A 13616-nucleotide genomic window follows, 5' to 3' on the forward strand; every position below is an offset into this window, starting at 1 on the left:
GCGCATTTCGTATCAGAAAGCTTGCTGTTACTTCATCGCTCTCTGAAACAAGCCACCCTAAAACTAATTGCTCACGGCTGTGTCATGTAGAGTATCTACATTGTTAATTCACAAATACTATAGTAGCAATCACCTGAAACAAAAGTTTCGTGGTTAAGATAGATAGATAGCCAATCAATTGCAACCGATGAAATGTTTCATAGCGGCCCTCAGTAGCCTTTATCGGCAATATGGCACACCCCTCACGCAACCGTAGCAACCGACTTTCGTTATGGCGAAGCACGCATTGTTCGCGAAACCAATTAATTCATCACAACTTCGAATTGAAACCATGAAGCAGTTTTTTTACAGCGCCAATTGCAATGCTTAAATTATACTCGAGGTACTATAGCGCAGCTTAGGGTGGAAAAGGAAAATTCAAGTGTGCGTCTACAGCGGCAACGATTGTCATAGCTCGAGATCACCCAATATCAACGTACTTGGTAACCGACGCTCTCAGAGCGCATATTCGCCACGTTGCCCGACTACCATCTCACCACCTTGCCGCTCTACCCGCAGAAAGGCCACACGCAACTATCAGTCGTATGATTGTTGCCAATCGCACCTCATTGCCATTGAACTACATGCCTGCAGCAAGACCATCCTCACCTTTATGGTGCCTGCACAGACCTGAAGTACGCCTCACCATCCCAAGAATCACTAAAAAGGCTAACATGCCGTCGTTTGCCCTGAAGCAGGCCACATTAGAACTTTTACATGAGGTGCACAATGGCCGCGTACACGTATACATCGATGGCTCAGTCACATCCGCAAGTTCAGCTGCTGCTGTGGTGATACCAACAAGATCCGTCGAAATACAGCTAAAAACGTCGCATGTATCATCAACGACAGCTGCTGAAGTGGTAGCCTTGCGTGCGGCTCTTCATTTCATTCAGGAGGAACCACCCCATGCATGGTCAGTCTTCTGCGATTCCAAGGCAGCCCTACAGAGTGTACTCTCAGCACTGCGCCATGGATCACATGAACAGCTCGTCGCAGAGATCAGAGAAGTACACCATCGCATAGTTAACGAAGGACACGATATTATATATCAGTGGTTGCCTAGTCACTGTGGCATACACGGCAATGATCGAGCAGACGCAGCTGCCCGATCTGCCCATGACGGCGTCAGCTGCGTTGCCATTCCTCTTTCGAGAGCCGACGCAGCGAAAAAACTTGCCGTACTGGCAAACGACCTGACATTAGCTCAGTGGAATTCATCCGATTTCACAAGTGCACGACTTCATACCCTGGACCCTAATTTACAACTCCGTATTCCGCCCGAGCTTCCACGACGCGACTGTGCCCTTCTAGTTCGTCTATGGCTTGGAGTAGCATTTTCAAATGCGTACTCCTTTCTTATCGGAATGTCCAACAACCCACTTTGTGACTTCTGCGGGTGCAATGAAACAATCGCGCACCTTCTTTGTGAGTGCTCTCGTTTCAACCCGCAAAGAGCAGTCCTCTCAACCACCCTGGACAAACTGGACAAGCGCCCACTGACAGAAAACAAGATCCTTGGATGCTGGCCTACGCGAACATCAGCGCGATCGGCTATGAAGGCGCTGCTGCGGTATTTAAAGGACACTGAACTTTCTGACAGATTGTGACTTCACTTTGTGACGCAGGATTGTACGGTGCACTGCATAACACTAGGAATGCCTTTGCGGGCTACGTGACAGTGCCCACAGAAACAGTTTGTGTGTACGTGCGTGTGTGTGTAGTTTTTTTTTTAATCCATCTCTCTCTCACCTATCGCATCCCCTTGCCCCTCCCCCAGTACAGGGTAGCCAACCGGAGATAATCTCTGGTTAACCTTTCCTTTGCCTTTCTCTCTCTCTCTCTCTCAAGTACCTTCTGTCTCACCATTTCTCAATCCAGTGTTTCTTTAATTATACAAACGGAGAACTATTCACTTCGTCAGTACATAAAAGAGAACCTCGCAAAGCTTCATAAGGAAGACACTACAAGCATTACATATTTCACTTGATTTTTGACCCTTCACCGGGGAATTACGATATCTTCAATATGTCGCATACTACTGATGAATGACGCTTCGGCTTCTTTCTGGCTGCAGCCATACAGTGAAAAAGGCATATTTCACTAAAAAACTTCGGCCGAGCAGCCTGTGTCAGTTCGCCAAACAGACTCGTCATGTGTATTCCTCAAGAAACAGACATCAGTAAATTGCTCAAGTGAGTGGAAAGTGTAGCCAGGAAAAGGGAATATATTTTGGTACATTCGTTTTCATATTCTGCAAACAGCTGTAAGCCTCAATTAGCTTTACTTTAAATTACCACCGCTTAAAATAAACACGTGAGGAAGCGCCTAATTTTGAGAAGCAGTTTAAGAAGCAAGTGGTGCTGGTAGAATCTAAACTACAGTGTTAGCTAAGTCGGCGTGTTACTGCCGAGCGATTCTGTGAAGGAATGCGAAAATTCTATATTACACCATGAACTACTCGTGAGCAAACCTGTTTTAGCGGATTAGCATCAAGGTAACTGCTATAGAAGTCATATATAGCTAGTGTTTGTGACACATTTGTTGCACCGCGGCAGGTATGGTATCATAACTGGATTCTTACGTGCTATGTTTTTGCAGTTGTCGATCCGCGAATGAAAAATCCGCGATGGGCTGGTTTGCGCTTCTTCGGCTGGCACTGTAGCGTTACCTTTCAGAACTGTATTGTCGTCTAAGGAATGAGCTTTTTGAATAAATTTTCGCGAAAGAAGACGTCGCAAAAATATATTTGAGACGACCGCCATAAGTATACAAGTAGAAGGAACGAGAGGGAACAAACGACAACATTGCAGAAAGCGCCCAGACACCGCCCGAACCATGCCCGAACACGAATTAATCAGCCGCAGCGAAGGTGACGACGACTGGTTACGCCATGACAATACACAAATGTTCGAAGCTGAACGCGCTTAGTGACAGTCCAGAGGAAGTAAGCTAGTGACCAGCGATAGTACGTCTTTGCTACAAGCTATTACGAAGTACAGAACATCAACGCTCCGAGTCTTGCGCGCAGCAAGAACAAGTCTATCGCAACTGAGCACACCCGTGAGCGAATAGGCAGAAAATGAACAATCCCATAGTGACCGCACTGAGGAACCTTACCTAACATAATAAGCCGGTACTTCGAAGTATTTGCCAAATAAAGAACGATGAGTAATGCACATTGATCCTGGTTCAATTCATAAGCGGAAACGTCGGACAGCTTGGGATGTACTTCTAGCCCCGCTTTTAGAACAAGTACCGTATACGCTGCTCGCGTCGTTCGGACAAGCCGTAATGAGCTTCGAACTCTGTGGCCAAAGCTTCGTGTCGTCCCTCTAATCACAGACTGTGATACCTGCCGAAACAGAGGTTTGCTGAACCGCACCGGTCATCATGTACAGGGTCGTCCACTCTTAGTACAAACACGGCCGTGTTCGTACTAAGAGTGCACGGCCTTGCACATGGCATTAGTAAATGCTCCATGTGCACGCTTGTGCTAACGTTTCAAAGCACGTTTTTTTCTTTCAATGCGACGTATTCTTTGCATCCTTCCAGGCACTTTGCGTGAGGTCGGTCGGTAGGTATTTTGTGTCTCGCCACAGTTGGCACCGCTGTAAGGAAAAAAAAAATTCATGATTGACAGTAGAATAGAACTACTTCCTTTGAGCACATTAGCCCAATGCTCTAACCATTAGGATACAATCACAATTTATTTTTGTGTTTCTTATCAGGTTCACAGTTGCACAATAGATAACGCATAGAGCAAGACAGTGGGAGGCACTGCAACGTGCCTGGAAAAATTGGGGCAGAACCAATCTCACGATGACTGTCGACAGTAATGCGTTTAACGTTGAATCAACATAGCGACAGAACGTATTGCCACCACCGAAACGGGTTATGTATGAGGCATGTGCTGCAGCGGGACTCCTTTTTCCACGCTTCCCTAAGAACACCTCCCTAAGCAGCGGCGCTGCGAACTTCTTTTCCAACACGCTGCGTCATCTAGGGGCGCCGCCGTGAAGTTGGCGAGCGGCCTCCGAGACGAGGAGCGTGGTGGGCCGGTGTGCGCGAGTGCTGAGGATTGCTCCGAGCTCGCTTGCCGCATATCCAGTGGCACATATGCAGTGACCCACGTTCGTTGAAAAAGTTCACCAGAGTTTCATTGAAAAACGGTACATACCCAGTGCATTCATGGTGGGGCTCGCTAAAGCCTTGGCGTGAAAGACGTTCGTTGAAAAGTGGCAAATACCCAGTGTTCTAAAACTGGTACAGCGCAACATACAAAGGAAGAAACAAGACGAGCGGGTCAGATAAAAGAACAGAGACCTCTGTTCCTTTATCTGGCCAGCTCGGCTTGTTTCTTCCTTTGTATGTTGCGGTGTACCAGCTTTAGAATGCCGTACCAAGTCGCCCATTCCTCAGCCGTAGTGAAATATCCAGTGCATTTGCGGCGTAGCATACTAAAGCGTCGGGTTGGTGTCCTTCAGGAACCCTTGAGACGTGGGTTCCATTACGTCCAGCATCGGTGAAAATTAAGGTCTCTTTTTCATAGTAGCGTGGAACATTCCCAGTAGTACATACCTAGTTGCCCACGTTGGCGCCAAAGATGTTCATTTAAGAGTGGCACACACCTACAAGCACATACCAAGTGACCCAAGTTAGTATCGAAGAGGCTCATTGAACAACGGCACCTATCCAGTTCCAGTCTACAGTGACCAATGCTGGCTTGAAATAGGTTCGTTGAAGTGCGCAACATGTGTGTGCATTGCCCCATACTCAGCCGCCCAATTTGGTTCTACGGTTGGTTTTACCCCCTGTTCTCTCAGCACGGCAGCCCGATGCGCTACTCATTCGACCATGGACGTCACAGTGACCAAGGTAGCAGGGAAAACAGTTTAACACAAACAACCATACATAAAATCATAGATAGATAGCCCCCGGAATAAATGTACGTGAGGAACCCGAAGAATGCGAACGCATTATATATATATATATATATATATATATATAGAGAGAGAGAGAGAGAGAGAGAGAGATGTGCTGGGAAAGGGAGGTCAACTGGAAGAGATTCTTGTTTGCTACCCAGCACTAGTCGACGTGTAAGAGAAAGTTAACCACAGAAAGAAGCTACCCGTTGCATTGTACGGAATCCAGTACCTGCGCGTAGAAAACGAAGATGGTATACCGTATGATGTTTTGAGGAAACAACAACTTGTTTACGGTGTTGAGTCTTCACTAGGCCCCGATCCCATGTATAATTCTCTCATTCCAAAGCCGACCAGCGCTTTCAGATGTTTGGCACGTGCGTCCCGTGCAACTTTCCCGCCTTCTTTGCTCCTGACAGCTCGCGCTTTGGGCGCTCCGTAATACTGCACTATCTCAGGAATCAGTCCACAGACTTCAGTACTGTCTTCGTAGCAGCCAACGCAACGTAGAAACTGTGCGACGTTGCATCGCCTTCATGATAAGCCCAGGTTGATCATGTTTTGTCCTTTCTTTGCTTGAGTGCAAATGTCATCGTTGTTTTAACATGACCGCGTGACATTACGCTAGATACATACATATGATTGTATAAAGATTGATCACAGATCACGTCACAATCCGCAATTGGCCCCCTAACGCCGTTTCAATGCATATACAGAACACAAATAATCACCCTGTACAAATTCGCGTCAAATGGCCGCAATGAAAATCATGCCGTTGCCTTCATACGATCGTCATCAATGTGGTCATCCTCTTGCTGCTGTCCTCACACACACCTACGCTCGCATCACACATGTAAAATTGGTCGATTTTCACAGATGCGTTTGTCCACGTGGTAAAGCTTTGCAGAACACAAAACAATGCTGGATAGCTAGCTACCTGCAAAACGCGTCGCATAACATCGATGCCCACAATGCGTGGGACTTGCACAATGTTGTTGTTTTGTTGTTGTTGTGTTTTTCTCTTTTTGCAGTACGAATCAAAATATAAACCTTGTTATCATTGCGCTGTCTTCTCAGAAGTGTCCTTGATTTTATCTTTCTCTGAAAAATACATAGACCAATATTTGTACGGCAACAACTAATGATATGTTTTTCATTCCGCTTGTGAAATTATTTTTTCAGTCGCTAAAATACTTAACGTACTTAAAAATATGTCAGTGCGTTGTATATAAAACAGTAGTGCCTAAGCATAAAAGTCTAACAAGAATAGTTGCGCCTTTAGAGGCTATCAGGCGTTCGCGTTCCCAAACAATTATTCGTACTAAAGCGCTAATTTAAACAAAACTGACATGGATAAGAGAGATGAAATAAAAGAACTTCCTTTTCTCTTTTTAGGTGTTTGTGAAGGGGGCGAAGCGTCTTTTTCATACACGTCGCAGAAAACAACAAACAGACACTCAAGAACTACTTGGAAAAACTTGCCTGCGTTGCACACTGTTTGGGGTGCTGATTTTTTTAATTATTATTCGCTGTGCAATTTTTTATGTACATCACAAAAAAAAAAACCCAGCTTGTTGCCGGCGTTGCTACAAACTCTATGCTTCGCCTATAGCAGAGAACAGCAATTCTTTCGCCCACAGAAAATAAGTGAAAGTATCAGCTCTGCGTTTAGCTATATGGGCTATCGAGCGAGCGGTTTCATTTTGCCATGCCCTAGACAACATGGCAAATGACGTTTTCCTGCAAGCCGACAGATAGCGCTTAACATTTCGAATATGTCTACAGGAACGCGAGAACTTAGGTTTGAAATTTAGCGTTACAAAATCAGGTCTTATGGTATTCAATGAAAACAGTGAACAGACAGTGGAAATACAGGGCCAGGAAATGCCTCGGTTAAAAGAATATAAATACCTTCCTATATGGATAAACGAAGGGAAACGATATATGGAAACACATCAAAAAAACAATAGCAGTAAAAGAGAAGAGAAATGCCGCCATAATGAAGCACAGAGCGCTATGGAGATACAATAGGTACGAGGTGCTCTGGGGTATGCGGAAAGGTGTCATTGTTCCAGGACATACTTTTGGAAATGATGATGTTTCCCTCGAATTAGGGGTACAATCGGGACTCGATGGCAACCAGAGGTCAGAGGGACGCCTCGCATTGGCCGCTAAGAGGAAGATCGCAAATGAAGCTGTGCAAGGTGATATGGGCTGGACAAGTTTTGAAGTGAGGGAAGCTCACAGTGAAATTGATTATGAAGAACGACTGAGGAATATGGAAGAACGCAAATGGGCTGGGAGAGTGGGCAGGTATTTGTACAGTAATAACATTGATTCACAGTGGAGGAAAAGAACCAGGAAGCTTACCAGCAAGTATGCAGCCTGCAGGGTGAAATAATGTCATGGGCGGCGGCAATGGAAAAGAAACCTGCCATGAGTAACTACATAAGAGGAAAAAACGAAATCAGGAAAGAAATCATTTATGATAACTCAAAGGCAAGCTCATTACCTTTCGAAGCGAGATCAGGATGCCTTAGAACACGCACCTATAATGCGACATGAAGGAAGAAGCATGTGCTTGCTGCGGTAAAGCTAGGGAAGCTATCGAGCATGTTTATTAGTATGTGAAGTTGTCCTTCACTGGCCTCCTTGAAGCTTTTGGGTTCAACGAGAGCAGGGGGAAAGTAAACATGTCCGCAATAAAGATTAGTAAGAGGCGATTGGAAGATTGGTGAAAGAAAAGTAGGGAAACGACGAAAAACGGAGACGTACAAACACAAAATTCACAATAGGGGGTCAGAAAATTTGGTTATAGGAATTCGTAGTGTTTTTTTTTTAAACCTAGGTAGGAGATTAGTGAGTATAATACCAAGAGCTTCATGGCGCAACCCACCGCCCCATTCCAAAGGGGACGCTCCTACCTTCCACTCATCCATTCGCCGCTATCCATCCATCCTCTAATGCAACAAAAATGCAGGATTTCAGTTTTTTTTTTGTCAGAACTCCTATTATAAGGGTACTGGTAATAATATATCATCCAATTAGCGAGATCCTTGCCACCGAGCCAGCCGTTATAAAGTGGGTATTAGCTGTGGTCGATACTTCTGTCTTCGATGTGTACGGCTCAAACCCGAGTGTTTCATACGCATGTAAGCAGCTTTTCAGTGCTCTTCCGCACGAATGAACTACTGAGCAATCGATAATTGTGTTTTCCAGAAAGTGCATGGCCTGCACACGCTATCATAGTAGCGCGCGCTACCACGAAAAGAAGACGACATTCCATGAGCCACGCGAGCCAGAAGATGTCTCAACCGAACGTCGACAACTGCCACAGCAGCTTGGCAACTGAGAGAAGCACACAGAGCTTCAGAAAGCCAGAACCGAGCTGCGCCGACGAACCTCCGTTCGGCGACGGTCCCTTCCAGCTTTTGACCTTGCTCAACGTCGTGATCGCGGCAGCGGCTTACGTACTACACTACGAGAGCTTCAGGATGACTGCTGGAGTCATGGACCACTGGTGCCGCCGCCCCGAGGCATTTGCCAACCTCAGCGTGGAGCAGTGGAAAGAGCTGGCCATTCCCGTCGACAAACAGGGCGTGTACAGTCGATGCACCGTGCGCGAACCGCCTTACAGCAGCGTGAACAGCCGCGTCGTTCCCTGCACGTCGTGGGAGTTTGATCTGAGCGAGTACGGGAACAACGCGGTCAGCGAGTGGGTGCTAGTGTGCGACAGAGCGTGGCTCATCTCGCTTGCCAGGCTCGTCTACGCCGCAGCTTGCATCTTCCCCACGCTGGTGGTGTCCAGGCTGGCCGACCGCGTCGGGCGCAAGGTGGTCGTTTTCGTCACCATTCCGGTGGTGCTCATCGCGGGTGTCGCCAGCAGCCTCCCGAACGACTTCCAGTTTTTCGTCGCCGTGCGCGCCGTCGTGTCGGCGGCGACGAGCTGCACAATGGTGCCACTCTTTGCTACCATGTGGGAGGTGTGCCCGCCGCGCAAGACACCCATCTACTGTATCGTATTTATCCTGGTCACCATGGTTATCGGCGACAGCACAGTGTCGACCGCGGAGCAGCTCAAGGCCGGCTGGGCCACGGTTCAGCTAGTCCTCATGGTGCCGACGTTCCTGCTAGTCGGTTTGTACTTCACCGTGGAGGAGTCTCCCAGCTGGCTCGTGGCGACCGGCCGTGTAGGGGAGGCCGAACGGATATCGCAGCGGCTTGCGAAGCTGAACGGCGTGCCCACAAGCCGCTGCCGCGAACTGTTCGCATTGCAGACACGGACGCACATGCGGGATGCAGCCGAGAACCTCAAACAGAGTGACCCCTGCAACGCGCGCCTGAGAAGCCATTCCATTCTGGTTTTCTACATGTGGACGGCGCTGAGCTACGCCCAGGACAGCTATGTCACCAACGACGGCATTCCCGTGAGAGTCCTGGTGAAGGTTATCGTCGCTGTCACGTCCCTGTCTGCGTGCGTCTTGTTTACACGCTGGGTTCATCATTACGGCCCCAAGCGTACCGTCGTCGTCAGCGGGCTCGGCTTAAGCGCCTCCTTGGCCACCCTTACCGCCACGCCCTTGGAAGAAGACACGCTCCTCCTCGACCTGCTGGTTATCGTCATGAAAACGACCGGTTACATCACCTTCTCGAACTTCGGCGTGTTGACCATGCAGCTGTACCCCGTCACTGCCCATTGCACTGCCACGGCCATCGCTCTCATCTCCAACCGTGTGGGCGACACTTTAGCGCAGATGAGCACCGTTCTCATCGGACCCAGGTGGCACTTGGGCAATGGCCTCGCCTTCGCCGCTGTGACATCTGCGCTGTTTGTGATAGCGGGCGAACACCTTCCCGATGAGCCCGGAACTGGAGCTTTCGGCATGCCTGTTCACAAGCGCAGCTCACCCGGCGAAGATTTAAAGCGGATATTTCGAGAAACTCTGAAGCCGCTGGGCAAGAAGCGCGCGAAGCAAGGTGAAAAGATACGCCGAAAGCAATCAACGAACTTACTGAGATACTAACGGCGATATACCGAAATTCACTATAGGCGACGATAACTGACGCTCTGGATGCCACCGCATTCTCGCCTTTCTTTATTTTTTTATTTTCGTGACTGCTAGAAGTGTCTTGGTCTTTCGCAACGTGATTAATTTTTTCCTTCTAAAGTTTACAATTTTCCTCAGTTGCGCTGGTGTAGGAGCATTGTACAACATTATTTTGTAGCATTGCCCGCATGTGAATCTCTCTCTCCACAGTTAACTTTTCAGTTGGAGCGTTGCGTTCACTTCGAAAAATGATAGTTATGAAAGAAGTTTCAGGCTGGAGGGAAGGGTTATGCGTACGGACAGAGGTCGCGTGTCCGCCTACACACTCCTGTGTGTGATTCGTGAATTATGGGATTGCACTCCTAATTTCGCCGCCGTTGTCATTCTGATGTGACACGGTTTTAACATTAAGCCTTTTGAAGACACTGTCTTCTTTGACAACATTCATTTATGGCTCGTGGGATCAGCGTAGCAAATCATTTTAATTTTGTAAACTATGCCGTTTGAGGCCTTCTAGTTTACGTAGGACAACGAAAAAGGCGTCGAAATAAAGCTTCGGATGGGAAAGACGCACAAACTTAGAGGTCTGTACGGAGCAGCAATAGATCGGTAATTGGCAGAAAAAGTAAAACGTAGATGATCCCGTTCAAACTGTGTGTGCCTAAAACGAAAACCGTTAGCGTGGTTTTGCTCAACGAAAAATATGAACCGATTCAAAAGATAGTACTGTAAAGGAATGTGCGCCGATCCTGAAGGTCCTGATCCTGATAAGAGAGAAAATAAAGGTTAACTAAAGGGCTCTACGTAACACTAAGATTGTACTAAAGCAGGGTAAAGTGTTGTAGGTTTAGATGAGGCGACACGACAGCGGTTGACCTGGAAGGAAGACAAGGTCTTGTGGGAGTGCCTTTCTTACCTCCCGAATAATAGACGCGGAAAGAAATGAAACACAAATCGCCTGGTACACTAACGCGCCCCGGTAGACCTTGCCTTTATGCGATGTAAACCGCTGTTTTACTCGCATTTCCTAGCTACTTTTAACCGTCTTGCACGCTATAGGTCTTTCAACAACAACGGAATTATCAGTTAATTGTCGTTTCTGCATTCACAAGTAGGTCCACTTCCACGCATTGGCCATCTAAACAGTTCATGCTGTATTATATGGCCTACGTTCGATGAAGTAGTGATTTCCTGCATGTTGAGCTTGTTATTAAGCAGTCGTAAATTTAAGCAGTTATGACCATATTGCACAATTTCACGAGCGTGTAGGATTATTCTGATGTTACTAACTATTGGATTTCCGAGGAATATCGTTTTAATCTCTCATACACACAAGCAGGTACAGTAGTAGAGCAGCAGCTTCCATGTTTATTTTATGCGGACGATATTGTGTTGCTAGCTAACAAGCAAAGTGATTTGCAACGTCTGGCTAATATCTGTGGGCAGGAAGGCAACAATTTAGGTTTTGAAATTTACTGTTAAAAATCAGGTGTTATCATATTCAATGACAACAGTGAACAGACAGTGGCGATACTGGGCCAGGAAATACCTCGGGTAACAGAATATAAATACCTTGGTATATGGATAAACGAAGGGAATATATATATGGAAACAGAAATAAAACGATAACAGTGAAGGGGACGAGAAATGGCAGCCATAATGAAGCACGAAGGACTATGGGGATACAATAGGTACGAAGTGTTCCGGGGTATATGGAAAGGTGTAATGGTTCCAGGACTTACTTTTTGGAAATGTGGTTGCTTGTTTTAAATCAGGGGTATAATCCGGACTCCATGTGAACCAAAGGTCAGTGGGTCGCTTCGCAATGGGCGCTCACGGGAAGACTACAAGTGAAGCTGTGAAGGGTGATATGGTCTGGACTAGTTTTGAAGTGAGGGAAGCTGGCAGTAAAATTGATGATGAAGAACGACTGAGGAATATGGAAAAAAGTAAATGAGCTGGGAGAGTGTTGAGGTATCTGTAAGGGAAAAGATTGATTCACATTGGAGGAAAAGGACTAGGAAGCTTACCAGCATTTATGCCGCCTGTAGGGTGGGCAACACAGCAACAAAGAACGTCAAGCGGAAAGTCAGAGAGGCCGAAATAATCTCATGGGTAGCGGCAATGGAAAAGGAACCGGCCATAATTAACTACTTAAGAGGAAAAAACGAAATCAGGAAAGAAACAATTTATGATAACTCAAAGGGAAGCTCATTACTTTTCGAAGCGAGATCGGGATGCCTTGGAACACGCACCTATGAAGCGTGTGCTTATTGTGGTAAAGCTAGGGAAACTATGGAGCATGTTTTATTAGAATGTGAAGACGTCTACACCGCGGTCGATTTAGGCACCACTGGCCTCCTTGAAATCCTTGGATTCAGCGAGAGTCGTGGAAAAGTGAACATGTCCGCAATGGGGATTAGTATAGGGCGATTGGAGGATTGGTGGAATAAAAGTAGGGAAACGACAAAAAACGGAGACATACAAAAGCACAGTTCGCAATAAGGGATCACAAAATTTGTTTGTGGGAGTTCGTAGTGTTTTTTTTTATTTTTTATTGTTTAACCTAGGTAGGACACAAGGCAGTATAATAGCAAGAGCTTGGTGGCGCAACCCACCGCCCCGTACAAAGGGGGATGCTCGTAACATCCATCCATCCATCCATCCATCCATCCTCCCGATGTCGTAGCGGGCACAGTCATGCTTCCAGAGGCCCTATGGTTTAGAGATAGCAATAGTCATGCAAATAAATATGCGGTGGAAATTAGCAAAAAGCGATAGGAAGATTGGTGGCTCAAAAGCAGAGAGGTGACTTAAGGTTAAAAGTGTAGGAAGACGTATTTAAAGAAAATGGCGAAATTTAAGAACTTACAACACCGTTAAACAAAAATAAAAGGCTGAGCATGGTGGCAACTGCCATCACCCCGTTTCCAAGAGGACGCTCCTACCTTCCATTCATCCATCCAAGCTCTATTGCAAAGTTCGCAAAGTTCGCAATAGGGGATCGGAAAATTTGGTTGTGGGAGTTCATAGTGTTTCTTTTTTCTTTTTTATTGTTTCACCAAGTAGGACATTAATTAGGCAGTATAAAAGCAAGAGCTTGGTGGCGCAACCCACCGCCCCGTTCAAAAGAGTACGCTCATAACATCCACCCATCCACCCATCGATCCATCCATCCTCCCGATGTCGTTGCGGGCACAGTCACGCTTCCTGAGGCCCTAGCTAGGGTTTAGAGATAACAATAGTAATGTAAATAAATATGCGGTGGAAATTAGTAAAATGCGATTGGAAGATTGGTGGCTCAAAAGCAGACAGGTGTCATAAGGTTAAAAGTGTAGAAAGACGTACTTAAAGAAAATGGCGAATTTTAAGAACTTCCAACACCGTTAAACAAAAATAAAAAGCTCAGCATAGTGGCATCTGCCATCACCCCCGTTTCCAAGAGGACGCTCCTACCTTCCATTCATCCATCCATCCTCTATTGCAACAAAAAATCCAGGATCCAAGCTTTTCTTTTGTCAGCACTCCTACTATTAGGTTACTGGTAATAATATGTTATCCAATTAGGGACATCCTTGTCACCGAGCCAGGCATTAGTGGGTAT

At 46.5% G+C, this 13616-nt stretch overlaps 1 protein-coding gene across 1 annotated transcript; it reads left to right on the top strand.

Moving 5' to 3' along the window:
- Positions 1 to 8248: 8248 nt before the first annotated feature.
- LOC126522095 (solute carrier family 22 member 7-like) lies at positions 8249 to 9988 on the top strand. Its single transcript, XM_050170878.2, has one exon. It carries the CDS (start codon positions 8249 to 8251, stop codon positions 9986 to 9988), a length of 1740 nt encoding a protein of 579 aa, XP_050026835.2.
- Positions 9989 to 13616: the final 3628 nt, after the last annotated feature.

This window comes from Dermacentor andersoni, chromosome 6, assembly GCF_023375885.2.
Source record: "Dermacentor andersoni chromosome 6, qqDerAnde1_hic_scaffold, whole genome shotgun sequence".
Lineage (NCBI taxonomy): Eukaryota > Metazoa > Arthropoda > Arachnida > Ixodida > Ixodidae > Dermacentor > Dermacentor andersoni.

Excerpts from the sequence above, each read along its gene's own strand:
- LOC126522095 (XM_050170878.2), top strand. The coding sequence starts at position 8,249 with ATGAGCCACGCGAGCCAGAAGATGTCTCAACCGAACGTCGACAACTGC.